This window comes from Leptodactylus fuscus, chromosome 3, assembly GCF_031893055.1.
Source record: "Leptodactylus fuscus isolate aLepFus1 chromosome 3, aLepFus1.hap2, whole genome shotgun sequence".
NCBI classification, from domain to species: domain Eukaryota; kingdom Metazoa; phylum Chordata; class Amphibia; order Anura; family Leptodactylidae; genus Leptodactylus; species Leptodactylus fuscus.
In genome coordinates this window covers 198,374,399-198,396,528 of record NC_134267.1, presented here as the reverse complement: position 1 = coordinate 198,396,528, position 22,130 = coordinate 198,374,399, and the positions used below count along the sequence as shown (strand labels likewise).

The 22,130-nt window shown below is 42.6% G+C and overlaps 1 protein-coding gene across 1 annotated transcript; it reads right to left on the bottom strand.

Moving 5' to 3' along the window:
- Nucleotides 1-8,514: 8,514 nt before the first annotated feature.
- On the bottom strand, nt 8,515-17,544 carry SRPRB (SRP receptor subunit beta). The gene is made up of 7 exons (XM_075269044.1): nt 17,401-17,544; nt 15,630-15,724; nt 14,592-14,669; nt 13,312-13,394; nt 12,170-12,306; nt 11,327-11,381; nt 8,515-9,491 (listed from the first exon to the last, which is right to left on the bottom strand). The coding sequence occupies exons 1-7, from the start codon at nt 17,531-17,533 to the stop codon at nt 9,275-9,277; spliced, it is 798 nt and encodes a 265-aa protein (XP_075125145.1). The 5' UTR covers nt 17,534-17,544; the 3' UTR covers nt 8,515-9,274.
- Between the last annotated feature and the right edge of the window lie 4,586 nt (nt 17,545-22,130).

Genomic DNA, 22,130 nt, shown 5'->3' with positions numbered 1-22,130 from the left:
CGCGCAGGATTATGTGATCATGTACAGGTTCGTAGAAGGACATGTTTTGGGGAAACAGTGTCCTGCCACCCCCCCGTAAAGCATTATTCCCATTACTCTGTTCTTTTTAATACCACACAATAAAATCCTTTTACTTTCATAACATTTTTTCATAATTTTGATTGTTAATAATTATCTCAATTATTAAAGTCAATGAATCAGCGGACCAGATAATATATACTATGTTGGATGGTGATATATGACAACTACTATGAGACTGGCCATACAACAAGCTGTCGCCAAACAAGCTATCTCTCCCGACAGCCCCATACACATGCAGACATGACTCTGCTGAGCTTGCATGTGCTCTCAGAAGGAAGGGATACGCTGTTGGCAACTCTGTATTCACTTGGGCACTAGGACGGTGATATTACTAGAAGTTGGTCTCAGTAGTTGATACCTTTATTAATGGCTAACTTAAAAAATGATGACATATTGCGAGCTTTCGGGATACTAAAGCTATCCATTCATCAAGCTGGTATAAGATAACCAGCCTGATGAAGGGACCATTCTAGTAGTTCCCGAAAGCTCGCAATATGTCATCATTTTTTAAGTTAGCCATTAATAAAGGTATCAACTACTGACGACTTCTCTCAAAATTTTTTTTATTTCATATCCACTGGCCAACACGGTACAAAGATATTTTTCCTTATAGAAGTTGGTATCAAAGTCAAAACTATATCACTGCCTTGGTGACTAATAAAAAGATATATAAAAAAATAAAACTATAGCACTGGTGGTTAACACTAATAAGACAATGTTATATATCTCTTGATATTTTGTGTGGCTCCTCAAGATCTGTTGCAGTAGGAAGAGATGAGGATGCCAGACTGGTAGAATCTTATTTCAGAGAATAAAATAATTGGGCATATAAAATTTAGGTCTAGGAATCTTATGTCATCAAAATCTGCCACGTAAGGAGAGTTGGCTGGTCGTGTCAATAGTGGGGTGTAAAGAGAAGATGCGGATCAGATTGGTTTCATCCCATTGCAGCAGCTCCTCAACCGGTGTCTCTGTGCACAAGTGGTACCAAGGAGGTTGGCATATACCCAGAACTTGGTGTCAAAGTCAATATATTTCCTTAATGGGATTTTTTGATATTCCATGTAGCTCCTCAAAACCTGTTGTACTGGAAAGCCGGTTCCAACCTTCGGTATGTTGGGAAACTCTTTATAGAAAATGATCATCTTCAGAATGTCAGATATCTCCTATGACCACCAGACTTTCTAAACTTCTGGTTTTGTTGACTATAGCCACTATTTAGGAGGCTACGTTTTAAAGTGTTTGCTTTCTGTACGCAGGACTCCCAAGTGTCTGGTAGTAACCAAGACTATTTTTCGGTGATGTGGATCACGTCATCTGTGTCATCCACATCCTTTCCAAATCTAGTCTGGTGCATGCATCTGCAGAATGAAACTGAATATTTTACCATTAGCAGGGTATTTACAAGACGCTTGTGCTATAATTCAGTCATTCTGGTTTAAAAGTAAGACTTAGAGATTATGACCCCAATAAAAAAAAAAAATCATTAGGACTTTTTATCTCGATTCTGACCAATGCCAATTATCTAGGCCACACCCCTTTAAAAATCCACACTCTCAGAACACAGGTTGTAATAAGGGTGAAATGGGTTGAAGCTCGGGGCCAAACAGCACGTAATTGCTCCTTTGGGCCCATTATACTCTGACCCCATAATCAATTATTAGCACCTGTCGATACAGTTAATTACAATTGTAAGGCACAGAAATCTACCAGAGGTAAGTATGTATTGGTTGAACCATAACTACTATTATTAGTCTGGGGTCTCTTCGTACTCCGGTGTATAATTAGTGGAGGCTCATGAGAAACATAAAAAAATGTTACTCACCTCCCCTGGGCTCCTGCTCTGGTCTTCATCTTCAGGAGGATGGAAGAAGACGAAGATCTGCATTGGAGGTGAGTAATACTCACTTCAGACATTCCCATTGTCACTGGTGAATTTCTGATATCATCAGTGCTAAGATTGTCAGACCGCCTAGGGACGCATTCTGTTGGCAAAGTGGATGGTAAGCCCAGTTGTCAACTCCATTAATATATTTCCAGAAGAAATAATGGAGGATTAGCAGAATGTACAGTTTTAAGCCAAAACACTCCAGACTTATTTCATGGGAAGTACTCTACAACCAACAATACAACACAATCCAGTTCAGCCAAGATCCTACATCATCAGGAACAAACCATGGCGTCCTTTACCAAGGTAAAAAAAAAAGTTTTAAATGAGGACTGGGTCTTTTGGGGGTATTTTTGCACAGGCTGAAAATATCCACCATTCCCAAAGGTCTCAAACTGTTCCAGTTCTCCATAGTCACTGGTTCAGATTTATCAAGGCTGTGTTACATTTTGACCACATGGCTAAAATTTATCACAGTAGGTCATGTATGATACGTTAGACACCTTTGCCCAACTTTATGCCAGTTCTCGGGTCACTTAATTCAGATCAATTTTTTGCTCAAGCTTTGGCACATTTCAAGTCATACCGCTTTCTAATAACTCACTTCCTTCCTTTTAAGACATGCTCCACGTTTAGTAAGTTACAAAAACTGTCTAAGGAAAAGCCCCATGTTGTGGATAAGCTGCTTCTTTCTTTTGTTGCTGAGTTTGCTGCGTTATTTTCTAGCCCAGCCCAGGAGGGGCTACAAAAAGAATGAGAAATATATAGGAAGCTCTTATACTTCTCTCTTCTGCTTAGTCTATTCTGGCTTTGGCTCAAAAAAATTCATCAAAACCTGAAACATAAGTTTTTTTTTTTTGCAACGTGAGGCCTTAGCCTAAGGCTACATGTTGCACAAATGCAGTGGGAAAAAAGGGGGGTTTCAGTCCCAACAAAGAAAATGAGATTCCATTTATTGTCATCCACACACTACAGAATAAAAACACTACGGAGAACATAGAATTTTAGAAAAAAAAAATGCTGTATGTTAATTTTACCTGTGGAAACACTGCATTTTTCCTCATAGACTCAGACAAAAAAATAAATAAGTAATGAAAATGTAGCAGAAAGAAAAGTAAAAAGCATTGTTGCTATGTTTTTTCTAAAGCATGTTGTAGCTTTCTTGGCAATAAAGAGGTATTCCCATATCAAGGATCCTATCTAAACTGCTAGCTTATGTAAATGCAAGATTTTTCCTAAATACATTATAGAAATGCTGCTTTGTTTACCTGCTATGTGACATTATTCCTCTCATTATTTACAGAATGTTTCCTTAATCCCCGACCTGGTATCTGATCTCAGGATGGGTGACATGACTCACTGCTCACTGAAGGGGAGGGGGGCATAATCCCCAGCCTGGTATCTGATCTCAGGATGGGTGACATGACTCACTGCTCACTGAAGGGGAGGGGTGCATAATCCCTAGCCTGGTATCTGATCTCAGGATGGGTGACATGACTCACTGCTCACTGGAGGGGAGGGGGGCTAAGTTCTCAGGATCATGTTTGCTCTAGAGCTGTTATCTCTTCCTCAAGGTTAACTAACTGCATTTTGCTGATAAGACTGGGGCAGTGGGTATTGGTCAGTGTCTGTTAACTCACAGAGATAAGTGTTAAGATTAAATCAATCCCACTCTCGGTCCTGGCAGCTTGTAAATTTTTTTTCTTCTCTCCAAACCTGTGTAATGCAATATACATTTACTGTGCATATTATTTATCTGCTTTTATATTAGATTCTAGTAATCATAATATTTCATAGTAAAGGCAATGTCTATAGCTACTGAAGTAGTTCATAGTGCCCTGTCCATCAAACAGTCCAATCCTGCCAACCAGCTTGTTGAAGAATACGGTGAGAAGAGACAGCTGGCAAGTTGAGGAGAGAGGGAGATGGGAAAGTCCCTTTAGACTGAGGCTCCAAAATGAGGAAACAAAGCTTTTTTTCCATTCAAGATTTTGCTGCGCTTTTTGAGTCAAAGTCAGGAGTGGATTGAACAGAATGGAAAAATCTAAGAGCTTCTTCATATTTCCCATTCCTTTTCAAGCGAGTCCTGACTTTAGCCCAAAAACTAATTTCCAAGGTGTAAATCAACTATGACATCTTATCGTGAGATTCGCTAATGGATCTCAAACAAAACTGTAGTAAATCTCAGGTGGCTTTTCATAGCATCTTGAATCTTATCACATTCTGTACCAGTGAGAATTCATACCGAATCAATGAATCCATTATCTTAAAGTGAGGCTCCACTTTATAGTCACTTTACATATTATATTAAGGAAATGATCATCAGCACTCTCCTTAATAGTATTAATAATAATATCGGCCTTAACCCCTTTACAAAAGTGTCCTCTCTTAAAGCCTCCCTTTGAATGGAGCACTAGTGCACTTGTGAGATGGTGTTTTTTTTTTTTTTCTTAGATTGCGAGTCCCATATAGGGCTCACAATCTACATTTTACCCTATCAGTATGTTTTTTGGACTATGGGAGGAAATCTACGCAAACATGAGGAGAACATACAAACTCCTTGCAGATGTTGTCCTTGGAAGGATTCAAACCCAGGACTCCAGCGCTGAAAGGCAGAAGTGCTAAGCACTGTTGCCACTGGTGTTCTATTCACTGCTGGAGATTACAGCAATTTGACACTTATCCCCTATCCTGTGGATAGAAGACAAGTGTTTTGAGTGGCACAATCACTTTAAAAGGAGGCAGATCTCTTAAGAGTTAAAATGCACATAATACAACAGAGCGACAATCTGCGACAGACAAGTGCTATTTCTGGAGGGTTTTTGCAGTTATACTATTACTATGAGTGGGTTAAGTGAAACAATTATAGATTACACTGGTCAACAGCCAAAATGTTTCGGGCATCAAACCAGTTGTTCTTAACTAATTTTGGGGTGCTGAGATTGAAATTGATGCTAAAATTTTAAAATTGGCTTTACTTTTCATGATATAGACGTACATTTTATATTTCTATTTATATTTGGTTAAGAAAGCCTACCACCTGTATTTTGGCTGCAAAATATGCGACCAGGAAAAGAGTTGGGCTCCACACATATGCTGTAATACATGTTCTTCAAATCTCAGACAGTGGTTGAACCGAAAGAGACAGTCTATGCCATTTGCAGTGCCAATGGTCTGGAGAGAGCCATCTGACCATAGTGACAATTGCTACTTCTGCAAGGTGCCTCCAATTGGGAAAAGAATTTCAAAAAGAAAGAAGTGGACTTTACAGTATCCGAATATTCCATCTGCGATACGCCCAGTAGCTCATTCTGAAGAATTGCCAGTTCCAAATGCTCCAGAAACATTCTCGCTCGATTCCACTGACGAGGAAGAAGGAGTTTGTCATGAACCATCTACCTTGTCAGATCCAGACTTTCCTGCATCACTCTCCACTGAACCGCACCTTATATCGCAAAGTGAACTTAACGATCTTGTTAGAGATCTAGACCTGCCCAAGAGTAAGGCCGAGCTCTTAGGTTCCAGACTTCAACAGTGGAATCTGTTGGCAGATGATGTTCGAATTTCTTTCTTTAGGAACCGTCAACAGTCTCTTGTCCAATTCTTCTTCATGGAGGGTCATCTTGTTGTATGCAATAACGTTTGTAGTTTAATGGATGCTCTCAAAATCAGCTATAACCCCGATGAGTGGAGGCTATTTATCGATTCATCAAAGCTAAGTCTTAAAGCTGTCTTACTTCACAATGGCAATGCACTACCATCAGTTCCAATTGGTTATGCTGTTCACATGAAGGAAACCTATAAGAACATGAAAGAGCTCTTGAGATGCATAAACTATGATCAACATCTGTGGTGCTCTGTGGTGACTTGAAGGTGGTAGCGCTAGTGCTTGGTCTACAGGAAGGATACATCAAGTACTGCTGCTTCCTATGTGAGTGGGACAGTCGTGCAAGATCAGAACACTACAAGAAAAGAGACTGGCCACTCAGAAAGTCACTGCAGCCAGGGACTAAAAATGTTATGCATCCAGCACTTGTTCAAGCAGGAAAGATTCTGTTACCTCCTTTACATATCAAGATTGGTCTTATGAAGAATTTTGTAAAGGCAATGGATAGAAATGAAGAGGCATTCAAATATCTCCTCTGTAAGTTTCCAAGGTTGAGTGAAGCGAAGATAAAAGCAGGAGTCTTTATTGGTCCTCAGATTCGTATGCTTCTTCAAGATGACGAGTTTTACCATTTGCTGCGTGGCAAAGAAAAGACTACATGGGAAGCATTCAAGTTAGTCGTGACTAATTTCTTGGGAAACACCAAAGCAAATAATTATGAAGAGTTGGTTGAAAATCTCCTGAAGGCATCTAAAAACCTGGGATGTAACATGTCTTTAAAGATTCATTTCTTACACTCTCATCTAGACTTCTTTGCACCAAACTGTGGAGCGGTGAACATGGTGAATGATTTTATCAGGAAATTGCGACTATGGAAAAGAGATATCAGGGTAAATGGAAACCATCAATGCTTCAGACTACTGCTGGACAATTATCAGAGACAATCCCATGTCTGAATACAAGAGACGTGAGTAAAGGAGCCGAATAGCAATTCAATAAGGATCTACGTTCCAAAGTTCAATAAACATACTTCATTTGTAAAAAAATTCTTAGATATGACTATAAATTATAGTTGATTTTAGATAGAACTAAGTTTCCTAAGAATATATTTCCAAAATTTTAAAAACAGTAAACTTGCACCTCTATTATTGCAGAAGTAATAAATATGTATCATATTCTATACAATTCACAAAACAGTAAAATGAGAACCCTTCGATATCATAGAAACTAGAGCCAATTGACAGTTTTCCTTGTGATATTTGAATTCAGCACATAAAAATCATTAGGGAATGACTCATTTCATTTCAGAAACAAACAACTTTTGAAAATTTGTTGACCAGTGTTATGAGCCATTTCTTCTCACTGTCCGTGCAGTACACAGAAAAACCTTGCAACCAGTAACAAGGAACGTACATAACATCTCTGCCTAGGCCAAAGTGGAGTTATAGTGCTGCAGCAGACATCGTTTGGCTCCATACTAAGATGCAGAGCAAGTAAACTTATTTGTCACTCCTGATATTTTCTTTTATAAAATCAAAGTTCGGCAGCAGCGTCTGGCCCTATGAGAACAGGGATGGGCTGATGTAAGTCATTGAAACTGTAAATGGGAGAAAAATCACTGTAGCACCATATGTACTGGGGGTGGCATATATAAAAGGGCCGTGCCAACCAGCACCGATTATTGCCAAGCAGTCCTTATTAAGAATTGTTCAGCAAATTCTGCCAGGCATACCCCAAAGAGGGCATTCACACGTAGGAATTTGATGCTGAATCAACCTGAAATCTGCCTCAAAAAAAAAAAAAAGAAAAAAAAAAAAGAACATAAAGTGTCCCTCTTATTCTTCAGGCAAATTCAGGTGGAAAATACAACTATTACATAGGCTTGAAATTTGGAACAGCCCAATAAAGGCAAAATACAGAAGCCCTATTCTCTAAATTTCACTTCAGAGAGATAAATAAGATATTTAATAATTCAGACAAGGCAATACCAATTAGGTTTAATTTTTTTTTTTATTTAATAAATGGAAAGTTCTGAACTTAATATCTGTGTTTTTCATATATTTAGAAACTAAATTTTTTATTTTCTATTGGACTTGATCAGTGACCTGCAAAACGTTGGTGTTGCAGTGTACTACACCACTGCCATCTTATTTCCGGATGTAGTAGGAGAAGCTAAGGAGAATCTGTACTAAGTAACTAAGCTGTCAGGAAGGAGACTGTAAGGGGGACCAATGGCAAGAGTGGGTAATATATCTGGTAGTCTCTCCAATCTATATAAATATACAGCCACCACGTGTATGTCAGATGTCACTAAGGAAGAGGGGAGCCAGGACTATATACCGTATTTTCCGGACTATAAGGCGCACATAAAATACTTCGATTTCCTCAGAAATCGAAAGTACGCCTTATAGTCCGGTGCGCCTTATATAAGGCTTGAAGCGGCGGCATGCGAGGAGTTAAGCGGCGGCCGCCGGCAAAGTCTCCATGCCGCTTCCATACATTGCAATGGGAGCGCGCTATTCAAATAGTATTCGTTCATCTCTAACTATTTGAATAGCGCGCTCTCATTGTAATGTATGGAAGCGGCATGCAGACTTTGCCGGCGGCCGCTGCTTAAAGGGATTCTACTAGAGATGAGCGAGTACTGTTCGGATCAGCCGATCCGAACAGTACTCGCTCAACTCTAGATTCTACCATTAAAAGAACTTCTTCCCCCTGACCACGTCGGAATAGCCTTAAAAAGGCTATTCTTCTCTTACCTTTTCCATAGCCAGCGCCGCCTTCTCTCTGAGCTGTGTTCGCGCCTTCCGTGTCCCCGTCTGTGTTGTCTTCTTTGGGCCTCATGGATGACGCATGCGCAGTCGGCTCTGGCTGCGAGAGCCTGTTAGAGCCGACTGCGCATGCGTCATCCATGAGGCCCAAAGAAGACAGAGACGGAGCTGCGGAAGAAGGCGGCGCTGGCTATGGTAAAAAGGTAGGAGACTATTCCGACGTGATCAAGAAGGAAGAAGTTCTTTTAATGGTAGAATCCCTTTAAGTTCTCGCGTGTCGAGTGCTTCCATTCATTTCAATGGAAGTGCGCCATTGAAATGAATAGAAGCTTTCAATCACATATAAGACGCACCGGACAGCGCTGCGCCTTATAGTTCGGTGCACCTTATAGTCCGGTGCGCCTTATATATGGACCTAGGCAGGACTATAAGGCGCTCATGGGTAATGCGCCTTATAGTCCGGTGTGCTTTATAGTCCGCAAAATACGGTATTCTGTTTCTTGGTGGCACAGCTTGGCTACTGGCTAGCATTCCAGACTAGCCCAACCTGCCAAAGCTGAGCATTATAAAACTTGAAACACATAACCAAGTTCTTTTAAGCATAAATATTCATGTGATTTACAAAAATAATTCATACAGTTTATTGATAGACATAAATGCACTTGGTCATTGACTAACTCCGAACTGGTCTTTGACAAAAATTTCGACAGCAGAAATAAATTGAGGGCATCCTCTTATAAGAATATGGTAGTCCTTTACTTATCAGGAGTGCAGGAAGCGTCTCTGCTGTTATTCTATATATTACATATCAACAGCAGACAGAAGGAAATACTTTCTATTTTTTCACAACAAGGTGCGAATGTAACACTTGACGGAGTTTCACTAGTCACCACCATCTTCAGATGTCCAGTCTATAACCATTTTCCCTTAGGACAATTTTGCCAACCATCCTTCCACATTGCCAAGATTTGCGTCCCCATCCTCTTCTTTGCCGTCTCTGGCGCTGCACTCTAGGAAGTCGATCTTCATGGGCAGTTGGGAGAATTCAAAGTCTTTACCCTTTTTCCCTAGCTGGATGGTTGTTGGTGAATTGCTGCCTTCTAGGGTGCTAGGGGCAGCTGACTGTGTGACACGAAGAGTATTCCTATAAAAAAAAAGGAACATAATAGGTTACCAGTATGCCCAAAAAGAAAAAAAAAGTGACTAATTTACTATTGGGAAACCTGGATGACAACCAGTTTGGAAGCAGAAAGGATAGCTATGTTGGTAGTCATCAAGCTTTCCCAGAAAACAGTTGAAAGAACTGAATGCAAATTCCTCAACTTGAAAGAAAAAAAAGTGTCTCCAAGCAATCAGCTGTAAGACTATGTTCACACTACAATTCGTAATGACAGCAACAGACTAACTGTAGCAAAGTAAGGGACACAGAAGGAGCCCCCCCTGCTAACAACTTACAGTCTTCCTTCATAAAAATAAAAACCCATGATGGAAGAAAACTTCTGCAACGTCTCTTACATAGGGGTGAATGCAGAAGGACAGCTGGCGAAGGAGACTCCATTTGTGTGTCATTTAATGTCTATTATTGTCATCCTGTGACTGAGAGCAACAGGTGAAAGTTTGTGTGTTTGGAGGTTTGTTCCCGAATCACGCCAAAGTGCCCCAACGGATTACAGTGAAATTTGACACATACTTCCAATGGCACCCGGAAAGAAGGATAGGCGCATTAACATCACCGTCGGATGCCGGGTTTTCCAACCGCGAGCCCCGAAAGCACGGCAGGCTGAAGGACCTGCGATGACATCATCGCAGCCATGAGCGCTGTTACTCCAATGGACCATGCAACAGAGGGGGCAGTGCTGTGGAGGCGCAGGCCGGCTGCCGACCCTTCACGCCAATCTGGGATTGGAGTGGCCGATACAGGGGGCGGAGCCATAGCTGCTCACCCGGGGCGCTGCATGTCACGAGCAACATGGCATCGCATATGCGGGCTCCCAACCTCCGAGGCCGGTGACCATCGGTGAGTCTGACGGGGCCCCAGGAACTGCCACATACCTCCCCAAAGCACCGAGGGGTCACGGTGAGGGGGGAAAGGGGGCACCAGGGTCGCAGCTGGGAGGGGGAGGCCACAGTCGTGGTACAAGTCGGGGAAGGGGGGGGGGGAGGAGCACGGGGTCGCAGGTACAGGCGGGGCAGGGGAAGTGGGAGGGGAGCCAGGGTTTCGCGGCAGGGGGAGATAAGGGAGGCCGGGGTACCGGCAGCTGCAAGGCAATAGGGGAGGGGCCAGAGTCACTCTGCAGGTGGGTCACGCAAGGAGGGAGGGCGTCGCGGACGAAGTCGCGGGTATTTCAAGTATTACATAATGGTAGTGTGAAACTAGCCTATGTTTGTGGGTAAAGTGTTCAGTTACTCTTCATTGCCACTAGAGGGAGAATCAAGCATAACAATATGACCAATCAAATCAATAGATGGTCCATGTAATGCAGGACAGCTAACCCGGTATAAGTGACCCATTTTGTGAGGTTATATTCACATGTACAGGATTCAATCAGAATCCAAACAGAATATTGCACAAACTGCCATTTTTAAAGTCCTCAGCAGGTTTATTATCGCAATGGATGTTGCTATGAAAAAAACATGGATTAGCTCCACTGACGTACATGCATGGCTTCATCAAAACATCAGCAGCAACATGTTTCTAATACATGGCACAGCTAACCATTCTCCTAGCTGGACTTAGAGGACACTCCTCTTAACTCAAAATTCTTTAACACAGCATATGTAACATGGATTTCTAAAGAAACACTACCATTGCTGGATACAAGAAGATACATAAAGTAAGTATATCTGGAGATTACTGCATAGACCGCTCACACTGGTTGAATGATGCATAAATACCAGTATGGCACAGTATAAGTGAGAAGTCAGCACAACTACACGTTTCGCATTGCGCTTTAATATTACTACATGATATATACTTACAATTCCTTTTCGAGCTGCTGCTGTATAAGTTTAGCTGACTTGGCCATGGATACATCTGTGAATGGAGAGAAAGCCAAACATGTTACTTTCTATACACTATAAGTAGTGAGTGCATCAGAACAGAGTACCTGAGTAAGTACTGGTGTGCGACGTCACCAGTAACCTCACTCATGCATATGTACCTTAGAGGGGTATGCAGCGATTTTTACATTGATGACCTGTCCTTAGGATAGCTTATCATTATCAAAATGATGAAGGTTCTGACACTAACCAATGTATTCTAGGCACAGAGCCAGTTCACCATCCTATCCTAAGGAGAAGTCATCAGTGTGAAACTCCCAGAAAACGCCTTTAGCCTAAGGCCATGCGTAGAATATTGTTTCTAATATATATCTTATTAAAGATTAAAGAAATGTTTTTCTCCACTTTTCAGGCAGTTATTTTCTACATATTAGTTTATGAAGAGGGGAGGAGGGGATAGAACACACACAATATATAATTACTGCTCCTACACTCCGTTACTCTGTACAATTTTAACACTGCTTGGTTGTAGATAAGAGGCTGCTTGCAGACAGAATGAGGCAATAAGTCATTTAACCAACTGGCAGATATGGAGAGGGATATAATGTTTACAAAGCAGCCAAACTGAAGATAAGGAGGAGGAGAAGAACAGCTTAATAAGTGGAGAAGGAAACCAACCTCCTTAGTTATATATATTATAAAGTTTCTGATATTTAAATGCTCTATTTATGAAGAGCTTTTTATAACTAAAGCTACACCTTAACAAAAGATTTGGTACTGTTAATGGCCAAGGGTCTCAGGACATCAAGGAAAACAACTTACCTTGTTTGTTGCAGGCAACCAGTATTGGGGGAGTATTGCGCAGCAATGTAGCGTCAGTCAGGATGTGGTAGAGAAATTCTGCTACTTCCTTTACTTCACGTTGAAAGGCTGAGCTGTCCACTACATAAATTATAGCCCTGCAATAACGAGGATAAAACAATCATTTACTCATATTTCTGGGAGTAGCTACATGCTACTGAATAACAGATGCGGAAAGGGTTGGAGCCGAGGTCTAAACTCGACCGTGGAAGTAGACTGCACGTAGAAAAAAGCTGAAGTACATTGTGGTACAACACAATTTGCCAGGTTAGCATCATACATTACTGTGAAAGGGGTTATCCAGTTTTTTTTTTTAAATATGGGTCAAATAACAGGACGCATCAATATAAAACTGTTCCTAATATAGATCCTGTTTTAAATTTAGTACCGTTTATCTGATTTATTTTCAAGTCATTGACCACAGTTGTGATGTTTGTTTGCAAGCTCACTACCCCTCCCAATGAGCAGTGTGGACAGCATGTTACTTGAAGCTTTATTGGCTGGTTAGATAAGTGGAGGAGAACCGCTTCATGAACTGAAGACGTGAGACACAAGACAGATTCTGTAACACAAACAGACCATGTAGCAAGGAGGGAATTTGCACACATGGAAAAGTGAAGAAGGGAAAGGTTTACAGAATGAGAGCAGGCAGAAGAATCAAGGGATATGTAGTTTGCATACAGATTCAGTGCTGGTAAGTAACAATGATACAAGGAGCAGCAAGTAAAATAAAGCCAAGCAAAGGGTGGACAAGGGAACAGTTAGTATTTTGCACTGATGTGGATATATTTGCAGATAATGTTTGGAAGCTGGATAACCCCTTTAATGTCTCAATAGCTGATTGAAGGAAGAGTATGGAGTTGCAATACTAAACACATGCCCTATTCGAGGTACAGTATGGTGCTTGGTATTCAGCGCCTCTTCAAATGGCTGATCAGTGGGAGAGCGGTTGTCAGACCTTTACTGATCCAATATTAGCCAACATGGCTGTCCTACACAATTAAATTGATTTTTACGAGAAATAAAAATGGGTTACAGACTCTGATGTTCAGTAACTTAACACTACGTCTGTATTTGACAGAGTAAAGTGTATGTCACTCTACCTGACTGATGTCTTGTACTGGTCCAGGAACTGGAGTCTTAGACTTTCATGGCCGGGAACATCAACCAAGGTGAAACTAGAACGCTGTGGATGCAGCGACAAAACATTACTGTCAAAGTTTTAAAGGCAAAGAATATAACTAGGGTTGGTACTTATACAAAGTGTAGACATCAGTATGTGGTGTACCAGTAAAAGCTGCGGGTTATTCCCACCAACCTGATGAAACAGTGATATAAACACAGCAAGCCTAGCGTATGGCTGACAAGTCTAGTATATAATAGCATCAAGCCTTTACAAGATGTGCAGGACTGTAGCTCAAGTAGATGGACACAGTAAAATATACTTGCCCTAAATTTACTCTAAGCACTGCGTACTAACCAGACCAGGATTTGTACAGTCAGAGCAGAAAGTGTGACCACTATTACAAACTCCTCCTGCACCCTCTTGTAAACTGCACAGGACACAAATTAAGTAGCATAAACATTGGCAGATGGAATAAGGGGGAGAAAAAATTAAAATATTTAAGGAATTGCTAATACTACTTCGGTCAAGCTCATGACCAACTAGATGCAAAAAAGAAAATGCAGATCGTGTGCTGAAAGCAAGCCCAGCAAATTAAGGCTCTGCTCAGCCAGGACTAAAAGCTATAGTATTGCTATGGCAATATACTGCATATTTTCCACATTCAATCCCACAACACAAAATATGCAGCATATCCACGTATGAACATACCCTAAACGTTATTTAGCTTGTTAATAGAGGAATAAATAGGCCTGAAGTTACCAGGTTTGAGGCCCTAAGCTCTAGCATTACTAGGACATGCGGTTTAGAGAACCCAAATCTGATGACCGTTTCCCTTTAACAGTCAAGCATGCATGTGTTTCAGTGTACAGAAATGTAAGGGTATGTTCACACGGTGGAAACCAAGTTCTGTGTGTGAACTTTCCACGCAGCATTCCACTCCTGATTAGGCCCGAATGAACGGGCCTAATCAGGAGGGAGTCTCATGCCGTGGAATCCGCGAGAAGGTGCAAACAGCTCTCATTGAAATCAATGGGAGCCTTTTTTTGCAGGCAGATTTCGAGGCGGATTCCACGTCAAAATCCGCCTGCAAAAAAACTCTGTGTGAACTAGCCCTTAAACTGGTGACCTGGTGGCTTTGACTTATTATTAAGGGGCAATACCACCCACTCCCATGTTCTTAATCCCGCACATTGGCCAAATTTATAAGTAGGTCATGTATGCCAAAGCACATAGCTGCTGTATGAAAGCTCATCTCACCTTATCATTCTTTCCTCTGTAAGAAGCTGCATTCAGTGAAATGGATGTCTGTGTTTTCCTGTATTTTCCAGTTAGAAGCTGAAATAAATATAAGATATTGAATTATTATATAGCCATATGGTGCACGAAAGTCCTAGTGTCAGTAACATTCTCAAAGTGTTCCCAAAGTCTGCATGGCAACAACCAAGGCATCAATGTTTTCTGGCTACATCACTGCCCCATAAAACTGTAAACTAATGCAGATTAAACTACAATAAAAGTCATTGTGTGTCATTCCTGCTCCACCGATCGCCGGTCTATCTAGTATGTACAGCGCATGCGCTCCCTCTACTTGTATGGCTCAGACTGAACTTGCGTGCCCAGTACATGCTAGCACTGTCATGTATCTCCTCTCTGCATGACAATGGTAGTATGTACTGTGTGTGCATAATCAATCTGGGCAATAAAATGAGAGGGAGTGCATGTGCAGAACAAAGTAGATAGATTGGCCACCGGCAGGGACTGCAGAGAGAAAGAAGACCCCACAGTAGGAGAAGACTTTGAGGACGGGTAGACAGAACTCCTTGTGACGTCATCAGACGACCATGTCATGCTAAAGTCTGGGTCCTGGACAACCCCTTTAAAAGCAGTGTTAGAAAGGGAGCAGTGGGGTAAACGGTAAAGTATTTCTTCTTCAATGCCTTTTTCCACCCTTACGAGTCAGACTATAAAGGGGTCCGCTGGGGTTTCTTGCAAGCAGGACTTCTCTCTGCTGGTTTCAGTCTGAAACTTGCAGAGAGAAAAGTCCTTCTTGCAAAACTTTTCTCCAACTGATTTTAGGCAGAATCTGCGGCGGAGTCTCCCACAGAGGCTCAAACACAGATGCGAACCTAGCCTAGACAGTTTGCCTACCATTTATATCACTAGCACAGAATCAGTCTGACACACAGATGGTACATACAAATAATGTTGAAAAAGCTGCTATATAACCAGAAGCTACATGCTCAGAATGCTAAAACCAGATACATAGCCAGTGAGAGTACTAAATATCATACATACCCTGCTGAAAAGGAGGGTTTTACCAGAGTCACACAAACCCACAAGTAGAACGGCTCTGCGGCTGCTCTGACTCCCCCGCAGCAATCTCCAGATCACTAAGGAAAAGAAAAACACAAGTTACAGCGTCCAAATGCCTGAACAGGGCTGCCTTTACCATAGGGAAAGCAGAGCATCAGCAATGGGCCCTTTTTATGTAACAATACATAGATAGATAGATAGATAGATAGATAGATAGATAGATAGATAGATAGATAGATAGATAGAAATGAGGAGATGCTATGTGGACAATACTTAAGGGGGACTAGATTATAAGGATGTCTGTGTGGGGGCCCCACTAATGTCACTGACGTGGTGCATAGAATACATAAGGTAAGCAGCTCTAGGAACAATTACCATTCCTTTTGAAGCTACTACTGGCTTTGGTATAAAAAAAAAAGGCCAAAATCTGTAACCAAGAAAATCATAAAATAAATAAAAATCAGATTTTCTGCATCATGTGGTCTCAGCCTAAGGCTGGGTTTGAAAAAAATCAATGGATGAAAAAGTGCCAGATTTTGTCATCTGGCAGTTTCAGATTGAAAGAATGGCCATTCAGTGGATCCTATTATAGTCCATGTGTTCTGCCAGGTAGCACAGGTGTCTGCTGCTTTAGCAGCCTGTGTGTTCATTGTTCCGATCCCCCAGTGGACCACAAAAATGAACAAAGTGATGCAGATTTGAACAGATTGTAAAGATATTATTTGATATCGTAAAAAAAAAAACTGGGCAACTAATATCACATAAGTGATACATTATCACCTGTCAGCCTCTGGTGATAAGCTGTTATTAAAACGCTTCAGCCCTATAAGATGTAATGTAATATATGGCTGCTGTACATTCCCCCCCCCCTTTTAAGGGGCATTCACAAGAAGTAACATGGTGCTGATTCTGCCACCATAACTCGTGAAGGGCGAAGATGTGAACAGCGCCTTAGGCCAGCACTACATGAGTGTGGATAGTACTGGTGGGTGAGATATAGATGCCCCATTCATTCCTATGTATCATACTATCACACTATATATAACTATACACCATATAACACAGCACTACATGAGGGTGGATGGTACTGGTGGGTGATATATAGATGCCCCATTCATTCCTATGTATCAGACTATATAACTATACACCATATATAACTATAACAGCACTGTATGAGTGTGGATGGCACTGGTGGGTGATATATAGATGGAAGGCTTGTGGACTGCCCCATTCATTCCTATGTATCATACTATCACACTATATAACTATACACCATATATAACTATAACACAGCACTACATGAGGGTGGATGGCACTGGTGGGTGATATATAGATGCCCCATTCATTCCTATGTATCATACTATCACACTATATAACTATACACCATATATAACTATAACACAGCACTACATGAGGGTGGATGGTACTGGTGGGTGATATATAGATGGAAGGCTTGTGGACTGCCCCATTCATTCCTATGTATCAGACTATATAACTATACACCATATATAACTATAACAGCACTGTATGAGTGTGGATGGCACTGGTGGGTGATATATAGATGCCCCATTCATTCCTATGTATCAGACTATCACACTATATAACTATAACACAGCACTACAGCACCAGCCACCTCTTCTTATGCGGAGTCACAAGCATCTTCCTGGTACCGGAGGTTTTGCTGGGACTTGTAGTGCCACAACAGGTGACGAGACAAACCTGACTTAATTTTTCTGACACAGCTAATACTCACGGAAGCTGAGCAGCACCACAACGAGCGCCACCACCACAGACAGCACAGTGGGGTCCTGCCGCCCGAGCTCCTGTTTGATAAAGTCCATGTCCGGCAGCCACTGACTGCTCGCACTCTCTTTCACCGCCGCCATAACTATCCAACAACGCGCCTGCGTAGTGTGCGGACCTCTTCACGGCGCATGCGCCCTGCTCCCAGCAACGTGTCACTTGCTGCCAACCACTGAGCTGTCCTAAGCGACTGACAGGCGCAGTGCATGATGGGAGCCGGTGCCGGGAAACGTCACGTGACGTAGTGAGGAAGCGTGGTGTGTGGGCTCGGCTCTATACACATGCTGTGGTTATACGGGGGCCGGAAAGTGAGCCGGGCTGTGACGTGTAGCGGGAGGCAGCTATGGGGTCTAGGCATGGTGTGGGTGCTCACATTTGTAGTTTGGTCTATCAGTGATTTCATTTTATACTTGTGAACTCTGCAGCTCAATCCCCTCTATAATAAAGTACCTCTAGGGATATGTTCATATTTAAAAGGATCTCACACACAATTTTTTCTAAGTACCACGTCGGAATAGCCTTAAGAAAAGCTATTCTTCTCCTAAATTTCGCCATCTTCTCCGCGCCGCTGTTCGCTTACAATCCCAGTTTTTCTTGGTATGCAAATTAGCTCTCTTGCAGCACTGGGGGCGGGCCCCTGCGCTCAAACAGCACTGGGGGCGTACCCAATGCTGCAAGAGAATTCTCTCCAGCGCTGCCTCCATCTTCACCAGCAGCGTCCTCTTCAGCCTCTTCTTCCGGCAATGGCTTGTAACTTCTAGGCCTTGGGCAGAGCAAACTGTGCATGTCCACAGGCCACGAGAAAATGGCCGCTTACAATAGTACATTGTGTAGCCAAATGGTGAAGCAGGGAGCAAACTGACTCCCAGTTTTCATTTCAAAAGCCATAACATAACCGATATGGCCATATGAGGAATTGTTGTTTGGGAAATAAGTTGGAACCATTATGTTGTACATATAATTCATTAAAAAATGGTCGACTTTGGAGGGGGATGTTTTATTTTTGTTTGTGATTTATTTTTACAGCATGTGGTATAAATAACAACAACTTTATTGTGTGTGGTACAATGACAGCAATACCCAATATATAAGGATTTTTTTGTTACTATTACATAATATTCAAAGAGACAGAATTCTCCAGTCAGTAAAGCCGGGTAAGGACATATTTTTTGTGAGACGATCTATAGTTTTGTGTAAGCTCCCACATGACCGGAGCGCTACTGTATGTTACTGACAAAGCTGTGAGTTTGATATAGTAGTCTCTGGCCATTCAGGAGTTTGCTACATTATAATTCACTATAGTGAATTACAGTGAGTATCATTTTGTGAAATGTGGCCCACACACAGACCATGTTACTCAGACAGAACACAGCCTTAGTCTCTAGCGTATATAAGTCTAAGGCCTCATGCATCTGTCCGAGTGTGCAGACCAAGACTCTCCAAATGGAGGATCCGAGGATTTGATCTCAATTATAGAGCAGGTCTTATCCTGCCCCATGCAATAGATCAGAACAGATCCCCCACTCCATTGAAATCAATGAGGGACAAATGGTCCTCGGATATCATTCAAGTGCATTCCGCTATAAAATTGGTCCACTTAGTCATGTGCATGTAGTCTTATGCAGTTAGAAGACAGTACAGTCTTTGCTACTTAAAGGGCTTGTCCCATAGCAAGGATCCTGTCTATACTGCTAGTTTATGTGGATTTAAGACTTTTTCTAAATACATTGCTTTATCAAAACTGCTTTGTTTGGCCGCTATCTTAATTTATTCACTTCATTGTTTACATGCGTTTCTAGGGAGGGGCTCTGTAGCAGCTCTGAGCTGTGTATGTCTCTGTCACAGACAACGGAGCTCCTCAGATAGGGGAGGGGGGAGGTGAAAGCGCCGGGATGTCTGAGCTCTTATCAGTCGGTTTAATTGAATTTGGCTGATAAGGACTGAGATAAGGAGTCCGGTACCTCTGTATGTACTACAAACTGACTCAAATCCAGCTCTGCTACATCAGCTTTATACTGTGGTAATGCATTTACAACCAATCCCTCATTACTAACTGCAAATATAGCAGAGCAAGTGAAACCCCGCCCACCAATGTGCCGAGAAAACCAGGAAGTGAAGAGAGAACAGACATACCTCCTAACCGTCCCGATTTCCGCGGGACATTCACGATTTGGGTGACATGTTCCGCGGTCCCGGTTGGAGGGAGGTATGTCCCGATTTCAACTCAGATCTGGGTCCAGGGGACGCAGATCTGAGTTGAACACATATGCGGCTGAAGCAAGGAGCTGACACAGGTCAGCTCCTCGCTTCGCCGCTGCGCGCCTCTCTCGCTGACACATATGCGGCCTCCCCGCATGCCACCGGCTACTGGCTTGTAGACGCGATGTGATGATCAGGTCTACAAGCCAGTAGCCGGCGGCAGCGGCGAAGCGAGGAGCTGACACAGGTCAGCTCCTCGCTTCAGCCGCATATGTGTCAGCGAGAGAGGTGCGCAGCGGCGAAGTGAGTAGCTGACCTGTGTCAGCTCCTTGCTTCAGCCGCATATGTGTCAGCGAGAGAGGCGCGCAGAGAGCGGCGAGGGAGCGGAGGAGAAGGTAAGTGCAATGTGGAGGTGGAACGTGAAACTGGGGGCAGCTGAAGGAGAGGACGGCATGACACTGGGGGTAGAGATGGAGAGGACGGCATGACACTGGGGGCAGAGATGGAGAGGACGGCATGACACTGGGGGCAGAGATGTGGGGACATGAATCTGAGGGCAGAGATGGAGGGGGGACATGAATCTGAGGGCAGAGATGGGGGACATGAATCTGGGGGCAGAGATGGAGGGACATGAATCTGGGGGCAGAGATGGGGGGACATGAATCTGGGGGCAGAGATGTGGGGACATGAATCTGGGGGCAGAGATGGAAGGGGGACATGAAACTGGGGGCAGATGAAGGGTGTATATGAAACTGGGGGAGAGATAGAGGGGGGACATATAATTTCCGGGTGACTGTAGGAGGATTATACTGTGTGCGGGCACATGAAAAATTAACGAGTGGGCGGAGTCAACACAAAAGTGGGTGGGGCTAAATTTGCCGCGCGCCGCACATTTTCTCCCTCTTTCGGTTCTTCAAAAGTTGGGAGGTATGCACAGAGCCTGCAGGTTGATGAACAAGGGTTATGGGAATACCCCTTTAAATTGTTTATTTGGTGAAGTAATGATATATGTATTGTCCACCAGGAGGCATTGTTTGCTTGTTTGTAACCCCTACAAGTAGTTAAAGGGATTCTACCATTAAAAACCTTTTTTTTTTGTGGATAAGAAAGGCTATTCGTCTCTTACCTGTAGATGTGGTCTCTGCTGCGCCGTTCCTTAGAAATACCGGTTTTTACCAGTATTCAAATGAGTTCTCTTGCAGCGATGGGACACGGGCCCCGGCACTCAAACAGCGATGGGGCCGTCCCCACCGCTGTTAGAGAAGTGTCTCCAGCGCCACCTCCTTCTTTGTCCGCAGCGTCATCTTCAATGTCTTCTTCCTGCGCAGGCTTGTAACTTCTAGCAGAGCAGAGAAGACTGCGCAGGCGCACAGGCCATGGTAAAATGGCCGCTAACAATACTGTGCAAGCGGCCATTTTCCCATGGCCTGTACAGTCTGCTCTGCCCGAGGCCTAGAAGTTACAAGCCTGCACTGGAAGAAGACATTGAAGATGACGCTGTGGACGAAGGAGGAGGTGGCGCTTGGAGACACTTCTCTGGCAGCGATGGGGGCGGTCCCCAGCGCTCAAAAAACGATGGGGGCCTCCCTACCGCTGCCAGAGAAGTGTCTCCAAGCGCCGCCTACTTCTTCATCCGCCACGTCATCTTCAATGTCTTCTAAAGGCTATTCCAACGTCTTATCCACAAAAAAAAGGGGGGTTTTAATGGTACAATCCCTTTAATTTTATACATTTTGTAAAAAATAAAATATCTTCACTTTGGCTTTTTTGATGCTTTTAAGACACTGTGTGTGGCCATACAGTACACTGCATATGTTTTATTTCATTTTATTAAAGGTTTTATATTTGGTGTCTTCTCATTTTGTGTTAAATAAGTCTATCCTTATAGGTCATCAGTATCAGTAGGGGTCTGACACCAAAACTATAGAGAATATCAATTTTTTGACAGCTGTGAAAAACAGACATGTGAATAGACACATCAATGTCTCCAACAAACACTCATGTGACAGATATTTCAAAAACTGCCTTCAGAGAGCGGTTTTGCACTAAAGCCTAAGCCTACATTCACATGATCGTTTGTGAAATGTCCATTTTTTATTGACTGTTTTACACCTGAGGTTACCTGGATTTCATGGATTGCAGGGCATTGCATACATTTTGAGTTTTAGTATGCCAACAACTGACAATACACATAGGTCTCTAGTGCATGCAAGAAAGATTTAGCATCATTATTAAATTTTAAGGATTATTTATTATGCCCCTATAAATCGTTTGATATTATTAAGGTAGTTACTGTATATATGTTATCATGCTGCAAGAAACCAACTTTCACAATCTAGCCTCCGAAATGTATCAGCAGGCAGAAGCCATGCTAAAGACTGGGGAGAATCAGAAGATTGAAGTACAACTGCCTGACCATTATCTGCCCAGAATCTGCTGCTTTTTTTGTTGCAGATTTTGTTGCGTTTTTTGAGCCAAAGC

Excerpts from the sequence above, each read along its gene's own strand:
- SRPRB (XM_075269044.1), bottom strand. The coding sequence starts at position 17,533 with ATGGCGGCGGTGAAAGAGAGTGCGAGCAGTCAGTGGCTGCCGGACATG. Across the intron at positions 15,725-17,400 it reads TGTGGTGCTGCTCAGCTTCC|TGATCTGGAGATTGCTGCGG; the intron begins GTGAGTATTAGC and ends TCTTTTCCTTAG. Across the intron at positions 12,307-13,311 it reads CAGTACAAGACATCAGTCAG|GGCTATAATTTATGTAGTGG; the intron begins GTAGAGTGACAT and ends TCGTTATTGCAG.